Here is a 17,710-nt window from a genome sequence, read left to right on the forward strand (position 1 = left end):
AAAAAAAAAAAAAAAAAAAAAAAAAAAAAAAAAAAAAAAAAAAAAAAAAAAAAAAAAAAAAAAAAAAAAAAAGCTTCTCCATTATCATACATTTTTTTATACAATCCCCTAAGAACCCTAGAATGTTTGGTAGACTTGATGCTTGTCCTACTTGCTTATCACTACCCACAATATTTCCAATCATTATTCAACATCCAAGAAATTTCTTAGCCAACACAATGGATACAACATTAAAACATATAATTATAAAAAAGTGAGAGAGATATTAAATTTTCAATAATATAACTAGACAGATTCGAGATCTGAGGCTCGAGATATGGATATAGAATATACAACAATGTTTTTTATTAGAAAAATCGAAGTGGGTACATAATTCGAGAGTTAAAGTTAGAGAAGTTCGGGGATGAAACTAGGGTGGATGGCAAAGTGGTGTGAGGACCTCAGTCCTTTTTTTCTTCTAAGTTTAGTTCGAACCTCTTCTTATATCAAAAAAGTGTATCGAATTGAAATCGAGCAATGACCAACCTTATAAATGAGTGTTGTTTCTCATCTGGCTCATCAGTTCATCCATTAGATTTCAGCAGAAATTTTGGAGGAAGGACCATTTCGGCATGGAACCACTCCGTCTTGGTTCGGGGTATCGTTGGTGTTACTCTTTACTGTTACTAAGCTATGTAAGGGGTTTGTCTTCTTCTAACAACAAACGAACTATAGACTTTAGAACGTCGTTATTGATAACAATGGAAGTCTGCAGGGAGAAAAAGAGGAGTAACGCATCTGAATCATTTCAACAAGGATAATATTTCTACCAGAAAAATAAAAAAGTAATGTTAGAAATCACGACTCTTCATAATGGTATGATATTGTTTACTTTGAGCATAAGCTCTCATGGCTTTGCTTTGGGCTAACCCAAAAGGCGTCATACCAATAGAGATGTATTCCTTACTTATAAACTCATAATCATTCTCTAAGGGACTCCGTTCATGTAGAAAGCATAAACACAAAGAAAAAATGCAGGCCACGCTAGACATATTGAATAGTTTTTCAACTTCTTGACCGTCTTTCCATTTTGTGCAGTTATAAAGTTCGATGTTTAGATCGTGTACAGCTGAAAAAAATGCAGCAACTAAGACCCCTTTTGATTAATGTTAGATTTTTGGTTTTTAGTTCTTAAAAATTTAACTAATAATACCACATCCACCTACGAGTTTCTTTATTTTATTATTCACGTTCTACAATGTTTCCAAAAAGTAAAGAAAAAAGTGAAAATTCAAATGTTTATGTTTCAAAATCTAAAGACGAGCCTCTTGGTCTTGGTCACCATCCAGTGGATAAGGAATGTTTTTGCAGTTTAATTAAATAAGAAAATTAGTTGACCTCTCTCATTTGGATTTATTTAGATTTATTATAACCGATGTCTATGTAACAGCCCAAGCCCACTACTAGCAAATATTGTTTTCTTTGGGCTTTTCCTTTCGAGATTCCCCTCAAGATTTTCAAAACACGTTTGCTACGGAGAGGTTTCCACACCCTTATAAGGAAGGTTTCATTCTCCTCCCCAACCGATGTGAGGTCTCACAATCCACCCCCCTCGGAGTAAAGCATCCTTGCTGGCACACTGCCTTGTGTCCACCCCCTTCGAGGCTCAGCCTCCAACAGCTCAAGCACACCGCTAGCAGATATTGTCCTCTTTGGACTTTCCCTTAAGGTTTTTAAAACGCGTCTGCTAGAGAGAAGTTTCCACACCCTTATAAAGAATGTTTCGTTCTCTTCCCCAACCGATGTAGGCCCCCCAATCCACCCCTTTCAGATTTATTCTGATTTATTGTAACCAATATCGAGGGATTTATTTAGATTTAATGTTCCTTAGATATTCAGATTTATTCTTATTGTTATCTAGGATGTAGTTAGTCTTTCTCCCTTTTTACAAAGGGGCATGTAACTCTATAAAAATTAATAAGAAAAAACAGCATTTGCAATCGTTTCTTTTAAGAAAAGCAAAGGCTATGGTAAGAAAATTGGAAAAAAAAAACATAAATTTAAAAAACAGAACAATAGAAACAAAATAATTACTACATGGGACCTAAATTTCAGATTATTTGGTCTCCTGAATAAGACCTAAAGCCTATCCATGATAGTTCCTGAAAAAAAATGTACGCGAGCATGGCATTTTTTAAGCAGGAGAACCAGAGATACGAAGAAATTAATTCGTGTGAATATAAAAGCGTAAGGGTAGATTGATGGAACCTCAGGTCTTCTAATCAGTTCCTTCAGAATGGAGTGGAGTGTCAATCTAAGCTCTTTAAAGAGTACAGCAATTTGGGCCGGTGCAGTCAATTTCAACCATCCGTCTATAATGACAATTCCACTCTGAGGCAACAAAGCATGAAACCAGAAGAACAAGAGTCAAAGGGTATTTCAATATTGAGATGATAGGAAAGGTTAATCTCATAAACGCTTGTTATAAATGCGATGTTTATGTATTTGCCAATCAACTATACATTAAGATGCTATCAAAATGAACTGCAACCAAAGGATTAAAGGAAGGCTTTACAACCTAGTTCATTAATCGTACAAGTACTATATGCTTTAGACAATAAAAAGCCAAACATTCAAATGAACCTTCACATGTTGGTATTTTTATACACTTTTCTTTCCCTCACCCTAGAACAGATTCGAATATGATGGTCAGACACTTGGGACCAATTTTGGAAATACCAGGGATCTGCACAATTAGTCGGGAGGATTAAGAGATCGATACTTAAACTGTGGTATTATGGATTGCATTCTGTCGGCGACCTTTCCTTTTGGGGTTAAGAGGGTTGGGAGAGCTAGATGACTAAGGCTTAACTGAAAGTCACCTTTAGTCAATAACACTTGGGACTTGTTCATGCAGAACCAGAGTAGATTTGGAAGCGTGGAGACCAATGGCTAGTTCAACGAGAACTTTAAACTCATTCAATGGCAATCTCAAAGGCTCATCATTGGGCAACTTTTACCTTGAATTGTGACCTTTCAGGAACAGTTTGTGGGAAAGTCCATGCCTCTCTCGACGTGTAATCGACTTCTTTTATAATAATATTATTTTCTGTAAATTTCCATTTCAATTTTTTGGTTCCAATCAATCTAGTCTTTGAAATTTTTGGGTCATGTGATCACGCATTATGTGGCATCGCAGTGACGGGATCAGAAAATATCTTTTCTAAAATACTAGGACAATGAAAAATGAGTCTGTTACCAAGTCTAAGCAAAACAGTACATGATTACGTTGCATGCAACTTCATCAGCAGTGTACTTTTAGAATTTTCCCCATTACATTAACTTACAATTAATCTAACTGCTGCAAGAACAAAGAAAAAGATAAAATAGAAACGATACCTGATGCTGAACATTAATGGACCCACCAAATAATAAGATGGAGTAGGGAGAAACAACAGAGGTATCTCGGATAAAGACTTTATTAGTTTCTACCTGCAAATTTGTTCATTCAGATAAAAGTCATGGCCAAGGAAAGATGCGACTATTATTCAATAATCATAGGGAAGTTCAGTTTCCTTTTTCTTAAAATATATATATATATATATATATATATATATATATATATATATATATATATATATATATGTGAGGAAAAAAAAAAAGAGAGAGAATAAAAGGTGCCAGTTTGGTCACTTAACCTATCAATTATTTCTAAATATTGAACATACGTAAAAACTAAACAAGCTTTGACTTTACTGCAAATCCCTTTCAGAATTTATCCACCCTTCTCTCATCATGTGCACAGTTTAATCAACCTTTTGAACTGCTTAACATTTTCCTATTGTTGATACGGAGGTGGATAAGGCCAATGAAAGTGATATTAAACTTAGCCAAGTTTTTGGACGTAGACTTATATTCCATTTATATCTCTGTTTATAAGAAGACAAAAATATGAATGTTTACTTGTAGAAGGAATAAAATAAACAAGAGTCACAAACCTTTTCAAGGAACACATGAAAGGGGTACTGAAATGTTTTTAGATTACTGTTGACAGAAGATGGGTGTATATATACTTCTCTTCTACCATCATACAACGATGGACGAGCTGTGGTAGCAGGACCAGAGGACCGCCCAAGGCTACTAAGAGCCGCTTCAGTAATTCCTGCCACACCAGCAGCAATGTTCGGATATAGTCCTGCACATAATACTGCCTGCAAGAGTAATTAGATTTTTTTCCTTGAAAATAGAAAATCCTAAAAATTTCTGTTTGAATTTTTTTTTATAATCTTTAGAGGTTCTTTATTCTCAAAGCTGAACATAATATATTTACAACACAGCGTCAAATAATCAACAAAAAAGAAGTGTCCACTGTTACAGCGGACATTAGCTTCAAGGAAGTTCACACAAAACTAGATGGTCTAGAAAAGGAAAACCATTCTGAATCTTTATCAACACGTACATTAAGCATAATATGGACACTTTATTTAGTGATCCCGAAGATGACATTTGATTTTCTTCAGTAAAAAATGCCGAACAAACCAGATGGAGCTTTATGGAGGCGAGAAAAATATGAACTTTTTAAAAAAGGATCATTTCCATATAAAAAAATGTAATACTTTTAATTCTCTTTGAGGTTTAAGTTTACAGATCATAAATATTGTTAATGCAGAACATACAAAGCTCACTAATAAGAAGCATAGAGATAAAGTATGACTGAATTTTAGAAGTCCAGTGAAGAAAGATTTTCTAGTCCATTTAAGAGAGAAATCCAACTAAAAGACATAAAGTAGTTACCTTTACAATTGATGGATGATCTGAATTTATATTGAATGGTTGGGACGAATCTGAAAACCAGCCATTAAGGTCCTCCTTCCTTACTCTATCAAACTGAGACAAGAATAATATTTTATCTTGCAAAGAGAAACTCAAACAACTAAAGAATGAAATTTCTGAACTTGAGTATCTGACTGTTGAAGTTTACAATATGCCACTCTAGCATCTAACCACAACATAAAAGTAGTAGCCCACATGTTGAAATTTCTGTTCTGTTCAGTGAAACACTTCAGTAGTGTTTTAGCACCCAAAAAAGAGGGTCACTGTTCTAAATTTGGCAAGTTTCCTTGGGGTCAATTTATAATATTGTTAAATCACCAAAACCCGAAAGCATAAGCTTTCCTGCCACCCCCCCTCCATTCTGATTCCCGATTCTCCATAATAATTCAAGAGCCAATGACCATGTTTTCGTGAAACTCCATTCTGATGCTTTCTTTTGTTTGATTTAAGAGGTTCTTGCAAACAATTTTTAGGTAAATATCTTCAATTATTGGGGTCAACTTACACGAGATTTTTTGGGAAGATCAACAAGCCCAATGTCTGCTAACAATGTCCCAAACTGTACCCTCATGTCCCTGAAAATAAAGTGGAAAAAAAATGAAATTAAATACAGAAATTACCAAACAATTAGGTGGATATTTGACTGCAAATACTGATAAAGGCAATATAGCATATCATTCAGATGGAGATGCAGTTGTATTGGCATACAAAGTTTTATTATTTTTAGCAGTAGAAAATGATAACTGCTATGCTATAGCATACTCCATTTTTTTAACCAGAAACAAAACTTTGCAGGGATGATAAAAAGGCAAAAATTCAAAGTCCATGAAGTATAGACTGAGAAAGAAAGATGGAAAGCTAAAGGTCGCCCCGAAAAAAACAAGGAAAGACCTAAATATTATAAATACCATCAGAAGAATAGCCAACAAGCACTATAGATAAGGTACACCAACGAGAAGCTATTCCATTTAAACATCTATAATGTTAAAATATTCACCGGAAGCCTTTGATTTGGCCTGGGTTCCATGAAATTCAGCTGATCTCATGCTTTTCAAGTCATCCATTGGCAGAATTTCAGTTCTTATAAGGAGGTGGTTTGGTAATGGTTTTCTGGATATTTTGACTAAAGAAAGTGGAAGCCTTCAATGTTGTGGAGAAATTGAGTATCAGCTCTGAGATAACATAATTTTTTTTTCTTAAAAGTTTGCTTTAGGTAATTTTTTTTTCTTAAAAGTTTGCTTTAGGCTCTCAATGTAAACAGTTTTGAAACTACTCTCAGAATTTCGCTCACTAATTGGAGATCCTTTTCGTAACTCTAAAAAGGTTTGCATGTTTTCCCTCTGAATCATATTCAGTTTGTTGCATAACAAAAAACTAGAAAACTCTACTAATTAAAAGAAAAGGTACTTCTGGGAAGTTTGACATCAATGCATCAGACCCTCACTGAACTAATAAAGGTTGACTTTAACCTTAATGCACACCTATCAATATCAATGAATCTTACAGGAAGGGAAAAATCCCTTATGGTCAGATATTGTACCTTATCATGTACATCACTGAACTGCTTAAGAAATATGATTTGCAGAACTCCTGTGCAGCCTTAGGTCCTTTCTGCAAAAATAAAATTCTCATGAGATAATATCGATTGATGTGGAGGTACCAATTCAAGGACAGATAGAAATCATATTTTGCTCAGAGCCTCAGACATTTACTAGGCTGGAAACCCATGAAGAGATCTACTCTTAACTAATAAACTAGGGTTGTTCTTTTCAGAATGAACACAAAAAAATTATCAAGAGGATAACTTCAATTTCTCATAGCAACACATTTGAGTCACCAAACAAGAAAAAATGAAAACAAAATTTCATTATCAACTTTAACTTCCTCAGTAGACTTTGAAGCAGAGGTCGAATGAGTGGAGTTAACATGAGAGTTTAAATACCTCCAGGCGGAGTACAAGATATCTAACCTGATGCAAAAGTATTTCCCATTTCTTGTATGCAGTTGCCATAATCAGGTGGTCAGATTGCTTGTCATTGCTACATGACTCACCCAAACCATGTCGCTCATCAGACAAAAGAGCCAGTTTAGCTCGTTCAACATTCTGCCTCTGAAAAGTATTGAAACACTAATATTAATTTTGAAAACTTTTTGGTCATGTTCACAGTTGAACAGACAAGTTAGGAGAACATGAAGGAATTCAGAAACCATAGACAACTGGACCTCATCTTTTGGATAAATAAATGGAGATTTGTAGCTCAGAAATGCTGAAATTGAGAGAATGGAAGACAAGCAACCAAAAATTCCACCATATAGCATCATCTGCAGTCATAGAGAATAGATTACGGTGAGCCAAGCCTAACTTTCATCTTGGAGAGGATGTATGCGTCAACAAGTACATGCATCAGCAGACAGAGACAGGTCTAATAGAGAGAGAACAAAACCGGAAGGAAAATTAACGGCGTGCTAAAACAAGATACTTCCTAAAAGTTGTATGTACAGACTCCTAAACATATCCCAGCCAATACACTCCCAGCAGTTCACTGATGTCAATGCTCTCTATAGATCTACATTATATTTATATGACAGAGACAGGTCTAGTAGAGAGAGAACAAAACCGGAAGGAAAATTAACAGCATCCTTCAACAAGATACTTCCTAAAAGTTGTATGTACAGACTCTTAAACATATCCCAGCTGATACACTCCCAGCAGTTCACCGATGTCAAGGCTGAAGTTTGAGTTTCCACCCAGATCCATTGGCGTCAATTTGAGTTAAAGGGAGGCAGTTTTTTATTCTTAGAAGTTGTTTGTTCATCTGCAACTATCCTTGACCATTATGCTGGTTATTTTCTTGTGAGATATGTTCTTGTACAGTGAAGGCATCGTTGTCTTGTCAAATTTGGACTTGTCTATTCATTCGCTTCTCAGTGGTTAGATTTCTCAAGTGTCTAGTTCTTACTAAACCCTAACATTGCATGAGATGATCTTCATCTACCGACAGTACCCCCCTCCCTCCACCTCCAGCATTTTATCGTAATCAAGAAAGGACACTAAATATTGTAGTTCACAGAGCCCCGTAGTCTGAAAAACTCAACACTTAGAGGAGACAAGATCTCTAACAACACAAGCCGTAAATCCATTTTTCAAAAAAATTTAATCAAGATTCCCCACTCCTGGAAAGACTGAGACCCTCCAGTTAAAAGCGATTTGGTTAGCTCATTTTCTACCGAGTATTCAGAAAAACAAGTATTTGTAGCTTATCATTCTTTAGAGAAGACAACAACCCCAACAACACAAGCCCCAAATCTATTTTTAACAAAAATATAGTCAAGATTCCCCACTCATAGAAAGACTGAGACAGCCAGTAGCTGCACATATACTACAAAAGGATACTAAAGAAACACAAGTGTCCTTTCTTCTTTTCTCAAAATTATTCATATATGCTACAAAAGGATTAATTATTGAATGCATACCTTCCCAATCAATACGTCAACAGGTAATTTTGCTAAATGTTGTCCAAGAGGAGTCAATTCTTCATCACCTTCAAGAGCCCCCACCTACATTTGATGATTGGGAGCACAAGATATAATTATTCTCACATGTATATTACATTATGCGCAATGTGGGGGTGGGNTGTCACATTTGTGCAGATAAATGCATGAATAAAGTGACTTAAAACAAGTTCACAACAATGTAATGCTAGTTTTTTAGAATCTTAGAAATCTTTCAGTATTTTGGTAGGTTTTGCTTCGATCAATATTCCAAGCATTTTTGCACCCATCCCCTTTTATACAATATCCAATTGGATAACATTTTGTAACTCCAGGACTAGAAAGTTTCTCGCCCTCTCCCTGTACATTTCATCTGACCAATGCACTTGATCCTTATTAAACATATTAGCTTTCGAGTTTATTACAATCAGAGAAATAAATAATGGCCACAACGTTGGTACCTCATATAATAATGATATTGCTGATGTCATAGCCTCTTCTCTAGGAGGCTCCAAAGCCTGGAAGAAAAACAATTAGTTGGCCACTGTAACCATAGAGAATATCATCAAGGGAGTTGGAGATACCAGAATACTCACCTTTGATAAAAAAGGCCTTATGTAACCCAAGGAAAGTAATTTAATCTGTAAACATAACTCCACTAAGGGCATCCGGAGCATCTCTGGTACCTAAGATCATAAAAAAGAATAACAAAATTACACAACTGCATAGGAGCATAAGTTGCATAACAGCCATGACAATTTTAAAAGAAAACTTCACTGCAGACAAATACCTGAAAAGGGCGCATGAGCTTTTCATATCGGTGACGTGTGTATAAACAAAAGCAATTACCAGGTCTCACACGTCCAGCTCTTCCTCGCCTCTGTCTAGCATTTGCTTGAGAAATCCAATCCTCAACCATGCTTGATAATTTCTAAAGGTGACCAATCCAAGGATAATCAACAAAAGATTAGAATAATATGGGAAAATATCCAACAAATTCATCGTAAATGCAGCTTCGATTTTTTAACTACTAATAGGAAAAAGGAGTTATTTAATGCTATCTCTCATTGATCGTTCTGCCTTTCCCACCAAAGCAATAATTCTTTAATCTTATTTTGAACAGAAATGACATTTTTATCTCTCCTGCATATTTTGGTCTACCACTAGGTTTAGTAATATCAACATGTTATCATGTTCCTCTTCATGATTAGGTTTGCTCTAAGTAGTTGTAGTTTCTTTTTTATGAGACTCTTTAAGTAGTTGTAGTTAGATCACATACACTGTAATTGTATTGTAACTAAGAAGGTCATATGATTAGATAAAAATCAATAAAGATTCATAATTTTCTCTTTAATAATGATCCTGGTAGGTTGTTTTATTGGAATCCAGGCCTGTCTAGGGTTTTCTGTTTTACCACTAGGGACCAACTGGAAATGGGAACTATAGACAAAAAGTTGTGAATAAATATATAGAGATATAGGGGGAATGCGACCGCCACCCAATTAAGACAATGGTTATGGTAATACAAAAAGCGTATGACCTTCTGAGGATTGTAACGTTTCTCCTTATGCCTTCCACAGTCTATCACATAAATCACATCATCAATTGTAATACTCGTCTCTGCAATATTGGTGGCTATTATAACCTGAATTCCAAGATATTTCATAATCATCAACAAAAACACCACAGATACAAAGCATTTAAAAGCAAAAGAAAACCTGGTTCAAACTACATTCAGAAGTAAGAAAAAAATAACAAATAGCATTCAACTTCCGTGAACATTTTACTACTACTAAATTTCTTCCCTTACCCTAACAAATACAAAATTGTACTAATAAATGATAAATCAAAGCTCTTGTTTAAAAAATATAGGCAAAAAGGGTCATACGGAAATATATGTGGAGGACAACAGCCCAACAGGAAGTCTAAAATATATAGGACTTTCGTGTGTGTATTATGTAGGTACAACAAAAACTAGGGGTGCTTGTAGTATTCTGAAAACTAATCAAACCAACGTATGTCAGTTGGTTTTGACCCATATGTTGGTCAGAGAGACAAGAAAGAGCCAAACTAGCTTAATGATATACATATTTTGTCGTCTAATTAATATTTTAATGACGTAAAATATGTATTTTTGTATAGACCAATTAATATAAATTAATTAACGACACAAAATACCGTCTAATTGATTGTTATGTTATATCACAATTTCATTGGCCATGACCAAGTGACTTTAGGTCCTTAATTTAATAGAATTCCTACATAATATTCTTGAACAAAATAAAAAGTAAAAAAAGAACAAATAAGTAGAAGTACCCCCTACATGTTACGAGACTTGCCTTACGGATTCCATGAGGAGGCCGCAAAAACACCTTTTTCTGATCAGCAGATGCGATGGATGAATGTAAAGGAAGGATCCAATCAGAAGCCTGTCCTCCAAATTGGTATGAAGCTGCTAATCTATCATACAACAAGTTAATTTCTGACACTCCCTGTTACGCAAAATAGTGAGGTAAATACCTTTTCAAGTTAAGAAAATACACAGTTAACAATAATAACTTACTGGCAAGAATATAAGTATGGCTCCCTCATCAAAAGTTTTATCCACATGAATCACTAAATCTTCGAGAAGATCATAATCAATAGCATCTTCGTTTAGTCTTTCCTGTACAATCAAATAATTGGATCTTTTATCAGCAGAACTATAGCTATCTTGTGGTTTGACTTGAAAAGAGGAGATAAATATGCTATCAATATTTCATGTAAAAGAAAATTACCAGATTTTTCTGTGTTAGCTCACTGTATGATTGATAACAATCTAAATTGTAGTAAGGATTCGTACAGGCTTCAGAAAGTAAAGCCTCGTCACCCCATGCAGATAATATGAGGTTTTTCTTTCCTCTTCGATAATTGACTGGAGCATTCTGAATATTTTCATGATACAAGAGTTGAAAATTGATATATCAGCAATCATGATAGTTTATAATAGGCAACTGGGAAGTTATATCAGAATGGAGGCTTTACACGCCACAATCTAGTAAGTCTGATCTGAATCAAGAGTTTCATATCTCTTAAAATAAACAACTGTCGAGGTGTGGGGGAATGTGCAGCAGATAATATGGAAAGTTTATACTTAATAAAACATGTAATTAGACAACACTTAACACAAATGATAGGGGTGGATAATTGCAAATATAGTAAATTTTGATACAATGTTAAATAAACAGCAAATTGAAATATAATTGCTAATATAACAAAAATTAGAACACATGATGCAGTAAGTTAGCTTAATAGTTTTGGTTACGTTCTTTTAGTTCTTTTAGATACTTAGTTTGTAGTTAATCCTCTACAATAGAGGGTTTTCTTTAAAATAAATAAATAAGAAACGTAAAGAGATGTATTACAAAAAAGGAGAGTTATAACTAATAAAGATAGAGGGTTTCTATGAGTAGAGAGTTAGTCTTTTGTATTACTTATTGAGTGATAATAAGATCACTTGGGTTAGATTTCTTAAAGAGTTATCTCCCTTGTCACTAAGGCTACACCAACGCATGTTAGTCAATGGGTACCACAGATAATCAATAATAATCGTTGAACCGGTCCAAGTTTATGGTGGATTTAAGAATATAAACGTCTACCATTTATAATAGAACATATTAGTAACCAATATTAAAGTTAAACGATGACTAATAAGGTTAAAAGAAAAACCTTCAATCATAATTATTTTATAAAAAGACATCCGCAAATATTTTATTAGAAAATAATGCCACCAAAAAAAAAAATCCCTACAAAAATACTTGCTGATGTGTAAACAGGGAGAGGAATTATTCCATGTAAGAAAGTTCACTGAAGGTATAGTATATTTTAGGCAAAAAAAAGAAAATAATTATTTCTTAAGGACTCAATATTAATTCCCGAAGCCAGTTAGCAGAAATTGATGTCGCAAAGAAAAAATCTCTAATATAATTGGATCCATGTTTCCAGATACCTTTTTGCCGCTTGATACTTCATATCTTATGGCAGCAGGGGAGTCTGAAGCGAGGAGATACCCAGTACTTTCATATATATCTTCAAGAAAGTAAGTGGTCACGGGATGCATCCTTCCCTCTGCAGTGATTACAGGGCAGTTACCAAAGTATCCGGAGAAAAGGTTTGAATCAACTGTTGCAGACCTGAGATTCAAAAAGTTTAAAATTGAAGAATGATACCAAAGCTCTAAATATCATATATTTATAATTTGTATCCATAACAAATTACCAGATTGGATAAAATGTTCAAACATACATAAGAATAACCTTCAGAGGAGATGAGCTTTCAGCAGAACGTTTCTCAATCAGATTCTTCAAAACAACTAAGAGAAAATCATCCTGTAGAAAATGAAGTTTCATGTCAACTACTGTTTCATCTTCGAAAACTTAACATTAGAAATCCATTCATTTTAGACAATAGACAGAACTTTCGTTTTGTATAAGGACCCAAAAGAAAAGATGGGAAGGGGAAAATAAGACATCAACCCTCTAATTCCATAAGATCCTTAGGCTTTTCTAAAACATCCTTGTGTTTCTCTCTATACAAAACTTGGGCATTTAGAGAATGGGTTCGGCATCAAAACCTAGGAATGTTAAGCTTGAGGTTTAAGAAAAGGGTTTAGGAAATATAGGTTTATAGCAAACCTGTATTCAGGGTGTTAAGCTTGAGGTTTAAGACGAAGGTTTATTAAATATAGGTTTAGGATACCTGTATCCACGGTGTAGGTTTACGAATCTTGATTTGAAGATAAATGTGTGGAAGTGAGATTGGTGTAGTTTGAGATGCTGTTTTTTTAATTTAAAAAAAAAAAAAAAAAAAAAAAAAAAAAAAAAANCATTGATAAATCAAAGGAAATGTTCAATGGATACAAACTCCCAAAGGGGGTGAAAACAGAATCAGCTTGACACTTCATTTAACTCTCACATAAGCATTCCGTTAAGTCAACTAACGGAAGGGACTATTTAGAATTATTTTCCAAACCAAAGATACGGAAGTGTCTATTTTCAAACCACCAGGATCAATTAGACATCAACCCTAAATTTCAGGTACCAAAACTGTATTTTTCCGAAATAAATGGAACAAAACAAAGATCATCAAAAATATATTGCTTCATTGAAAAGGAAACACCCCTGGGTAAACATCAAGAAATTACAATAAAAACCAATTATATCTTGGCCATCAAACAAGTCGACATAGATAAATAAGACTAGTGAACACAAACTCACCAGTAGAGACCGTTCATGTACTTCATCAACGATAATATGAGTGATACCAGTTAAATTTCCATCTCCCTACAACTCAAACAGTTATAAATCACATTTGGTCGCAAGAAAACTGGCGAAAATAGAAAATATTTATTACAAAGTACAATGATGCTCAAATATCTTTATTAATTACCTTAAAAACAACAAAAGTGGTATTACATCTTTTGTTAAAATTATAAGTTCAGTCCTTAAATGTTCAAGATTTCGTAGAAGAAAAGGTATAAATTTTGTGTCTAGGTGATTGTAGTTAACTCTATTTCAACTCTTATCTACTCATTTTCTAATAGGACCATCGCTCAACTCATTCATCTTAACTCCTATCAATCTCAAGCTCCCAAACGCACCAAACTTAATCTTCATTACTTCTATTTGCATGTTTTAAATTAAAAAGATCCTATATCTGAGGAGTTGAAAGAAGGTGCATATTTTAGAAGAACAAACAAATATTTAATTTGCTTTCAAATTTTACCAGTTAGTTTCAATTTCAAGTATTATATGTAATGATGTATCAAAAAATAAGATGACAGACCACAATTTGTCTCAGAAGAATGCCCGTCGTGCAGAATAGAAGTTTTGTATTGGCATTCCTGAAATAGGAAAGATAAATAACATAATAATAATAATAACAATAACTAACCAATGTGAGAAGAAATTAGATAAAATTTGAGAGGAAAGCAACTTTATTTTCATCTTGGAAAAATAAATGTCCCTTTGTCTGGAAAATCTGAAAAGTTAGTCAAAGTAGATGACAGAAGGTAACTAAAATTCCAGGTACTGCATAGGCCACCCCAAGCATATATCCTAGCCGCCAGAACAGTAAAACAGTAGAACTATTACCAGAACAGTACACCTAAGGTATATTTGGATAAGATATACATTAAATCGCTAAACAAGCTTAACTTTAGCTGATAGGTATCAATACTTCAACACTTCCCCACACTTGTGGGTTTGAAATTTTATAAAATGGCCCACAAGAAGAAATCAATATTAATGGGGCTGAAATGACATTATTGGAGTCAATAAACTTTTTCGGTATCTTTTGTCATGGGTCAAGCTGACATTTTGATTACTCAGAACTTCTAAAATACAATTCTTCCTTCTTTTTTTAGTTGCTGCATATATGTGATAGAAACCAGTGTTTTCATCCCCCTCTAAGAGACATTTCATCGTATAGTTTTGTTTCCATCCAATCTCTTAGGAAGAAGATATGAAGAGCAAACATTCTTTGATGACTGTTTTTCTAGCCATTTTTCCCGTCAATTTGACATTCTTCCAGCTCTCTGTCACTGATGGCAAGCTCTTTTAGGAGAAGGGCTTGTTGTGAGGAACTGTTACCGAAGGTCCTAGCATTCTGTTCCTTTGAGCCATTTTTAACTTCTCCCAATGATAAATTTAATTATATCTGTACTTTTAAAAAAAAAAAATTACCTTTCTACTTCACCCCTGCCCCAAACAGGTAACCCATTTCAGGCAGATCCACTAGGGAACATTGAAACCCCCATTTCCATTCCACTCTTTCACTCCAAACGGCTCCTAAATACAAATAGTATTGCTTGGGTAGTTTTTCATCACTATTTTTTTATTTTTATATTGACCCCTTATTTGAAAGTATATATTTTTGTTCTTTCTTTTCTTCTTCTCCTTGGAACAATTGCCTAAAAGTTAATCTATCCAATTGTCTAATAGTCTAAAAGACAATCTATCTATTCATTTTAACAAATGATCAATGGTGAAACTGTCTATAAATGGAGGCCTAAGAAATGATTCATATTGTATGAAATGCAATACCCACATTAAGGGATCAGATTACATAAACAGAAAATACAGTAAACTTAAAGAATCCACAAGTTTATGAAAGCACATTGACACCTTGCACTATCCAGACGGACATGATAACCAACCAAAGAGCCATTTGTACCCGGGGAAGGTTCGCAACGTTCATCAGAAACTCTTTCCGCAACCGAAATAGCCTACAAGATTAGTATCATAATTTAGGACACAAAATCAAAGATTTTTATTTAATAAGTACCACAAAAAAAAAAAAAAAAAAAAAAAAAAAAAAAAANATCCATTTCACGCTTGGGGGAAAAAGATTTTCAGTCAAGCTAGTACACTTGAAATATCAAATTCCAACAATGGTTAACTAGCAAGGACAGAATTATAAGTACATATAAAGAACATAATTTCATGTTCATCCCAGTAATACATAGTAATGAGAGAGCAAAACATAAATTTGACCCACCTTGATTTGACATTTTCCGCTCACTGATGTATTTAAAGTTCTCAAAAAAACCAAAAGGGAAAGGAAAAAACAAGGACGGAAAAATTATTTGAGCCTTCTCAGAAACTATAGTAACAAAAATCATCCTACGATGAACCAAACCCCGACCCCATGGAAGAAAACACCAGTGATTAGTGAGAACTATATACGAATTACTAGCAGTCACAGGCTTAAGTTTTTTTTTTTTTTTCCAGAAAAAAAATCATATAACGAATATAGATGATAAAACTTTGAGTCCCTGTCACATAAATCATAAAATGAAGATGTGGTCCTGCATGGCACACATATCATTTCATATGAGATGGAAGAAATCACAGATGACATATATATGTATATATACATATCACGAAGAACATATGGTAACAATTATTGTCCATCGAGTTGATTTATTAAATTAATATAAATCACCCCCGAAAATCTTACTTGCAGGAGAATAGAAACAAAGGTCAAGATTTCAACCACACAACCATAAAGATCTCAAATGAAAAACTTATAGTTACCGCTATTCTTCTTGGTTGTGTGCATACTATGTTGCACAGTCCACCATGTCCCGATTCAATCATGTCATCCAGGATAAATTGCGGAACCTACATAAAACAATTGTACGAGAAATCTTCAAGAGTAAAATAAGCAGAAGACCAGAAGGAGAAACGTGCACATATGCTAATTGATACTAGCCAGAGAACATTCAAAAAAACCTGTGAAACTAGGTATTGGTGAAACCAAACTATTCATACGTTTTTTTTTTTTTTTTCTTTTTTAGAGAAAAAGTGAATAATATTGGAACAATTACACTTGAAACAAATATGAACCTGAGTTGTCTTTCCGGAACCTGTATCCCCGCAAACAACAAGAACACTATTCTCCTTCAGCAGACGCAATATATCACCTCTTAATGAAGCAACGGGAAGCGCAGCTCTATTTTTCAACATATCCTGGATGAAAAAGAATTGAGGGAACCGTTGAGAAAATCACTGAACAAATAGGGTTTGAGGGGTATAAGAAACTAGCACTTTCCATTAAGCGCTTGAAAAATACACATTAAATCATTTGAACCCAAAAGTTTAATTTGATGGATTATAGTAAATTTAACGTATTATCAAATACTTTAACACTCTTCCTTCACTGGTACACTCCTCTATCACTAGTGGTTTTCAATTAATTGAGGAGGAAATGGGGTAACAGAGATTCAACATAATTTATTAGAAGTTGCTAGTTACAAGGCATTTCAATCACGTACAGTTGAATTTTTAGAGATTGCATAATGAGGCTTTTCAACAAAATGGGTGCAACGTTTCTCCAAGAAACTGCATGCTTCTTGGTTAGGATCAAACTGAGTAAGAATGGTCCCCATCTATTTGAATGGATTTTAGGCAGTTAGCTGGAGGGTTCTAGTAAGAACCCCTATACAATTGCCTTACGTTTTCCTTTATTCTCCCTGTTTGTTAAATGTTCAGCCGAAGATAAGTCATGGGTCTGATACTCACTTTTTGAGAGGATTGTTGGGAGAGGAGACAAACCCCTTTGTACATTATTTCCACAACTTTATCGTTTGTCAAAAAAAAAAGAGGTTGCATTTGGTGGCCTTCATTTTGCCTACCACTAATTTATCTTCCTCGCTCTCGTTGGCCTTTCGTCATCCATTTGCAAACCATGAGTCTTTGGAGGTGGTTGGCCTTCTTTCTGTTATCTCCAATCACTGGTCCAGTATCAATTAAGCTTAAAAAAAACATTTGAAGGTCTTTCATCTATAAAAACAGGGATGGCTCCCTTTCTTTCTCCTGGCACAATATTTGGTCTAGTTCTGGATGTTTAAGGCTATATTTCCAAG

General features: G+C 34.3%; 1 protein-coding gene across 1 annotated transcript in view; it reads right to left on the minus strand.

The window, feature by feature from the left end:
• Positions 1–317: 317 nt before the first annotated feature.
• LOC111809953 (DExH-box ATP-dependent RNA helicase DExH7, chloroplastic) overlaps positions 318–17,710 on the minus strand; it is a 29,264-nt gene continuing 11,871 nt past the window's right edge. The window contains exons 11-34 of the mRNA XM_023696444.1: positions 16,692–16,814; positions 16,380–16,466; positions 15,468–15,568; positions 14,128–14,185; positions 13,560–13,625; positions 12,589–12,671; positions 12,293–12,476; positions 11,082–11,228; positions 10,868–10,969; positions 10,644–10,796; positions 9,845–9,949; positions 9,095–9,235; positions 8,901–8,990; positions 8,766–8,822; positions 8,287–8,370; positions 7,036–7,134; positions 6,782–6,922; positions 6,353–6,423; positions 5,318–5,387; positions 4,774–4,866; positions 3,978–4,190; positions 3,379–3,471; positions 2,248–2,370; positions 318–748 (exon numbers count right to left, since the gene is read on the minus strand). Coding sequence (XP_023552212.1) covers positions 671–748; positions 2,248–2,370; positions 3,379–3,471; positions 3,978–4,190; positions 4,774–4,866; positions 5,318–5,387; positions 6,353–6,423; positions 6,782–6,922; positions 7,036–7,134; positions 8,287–8,370; positions 8,766–8,822; positions 8,901–8,990; positions 9,095–9,235; positions 9,845–9,949; positions 10,644–10,796; positions 10,868–10,969; positions 11,082–11,228; positions 12,293–12,476; positions 12,589–12,671; positions 13,560–13,625; positions 14,128–14,185; positions 15,468–15,568; positions 16,380–16,466; positions 16,692–16,814 — 2,562 coding nt within the window. The 3' untranslated portion in view covers positions 318–670. The remainder of the gene's footprint in view (positions 749–2,247; positions 2,371–3,378; positions 3,472–3,977; positions 4,191–4,773; positions 4,867–5,317; positions 5,388–6,352; positions 6,424–6,781; positions 6,923–7,035; positions 7,135–8,286; positions 8,371–8,765; positions 8,823–8,900; positions 8,991–9,094; positions 9,236–9,844; positions 9,950–10,643; positions 10,797–10,867; positions 10,970–11,081; positions 11,229–12,292; positions 12,477–12,588; positions 12,672–13,559; positions 13,626–14,127; positions 14,186–15,467; positions 15,569–16,379; positions 16,467–16,691; positions 16,815–17,710) is intronic.

Source organism: Cucurbita pepo, chromosome LG14 (genome assembly GCF_002806865.2).
Source record: "Cucurbita pepo subsp. pepo cultivar mu-cu-16 chromosome LG14, ASM280686v2, whole genome shotgun sequence".
Taxonomy (NCBI): Eukaryota; Viridiplantae; Streptophyta; class Magnoliopsida; order Cucurbitales; family Cucurbitaceae; genus Cucurbita; species Cucurbita pepo.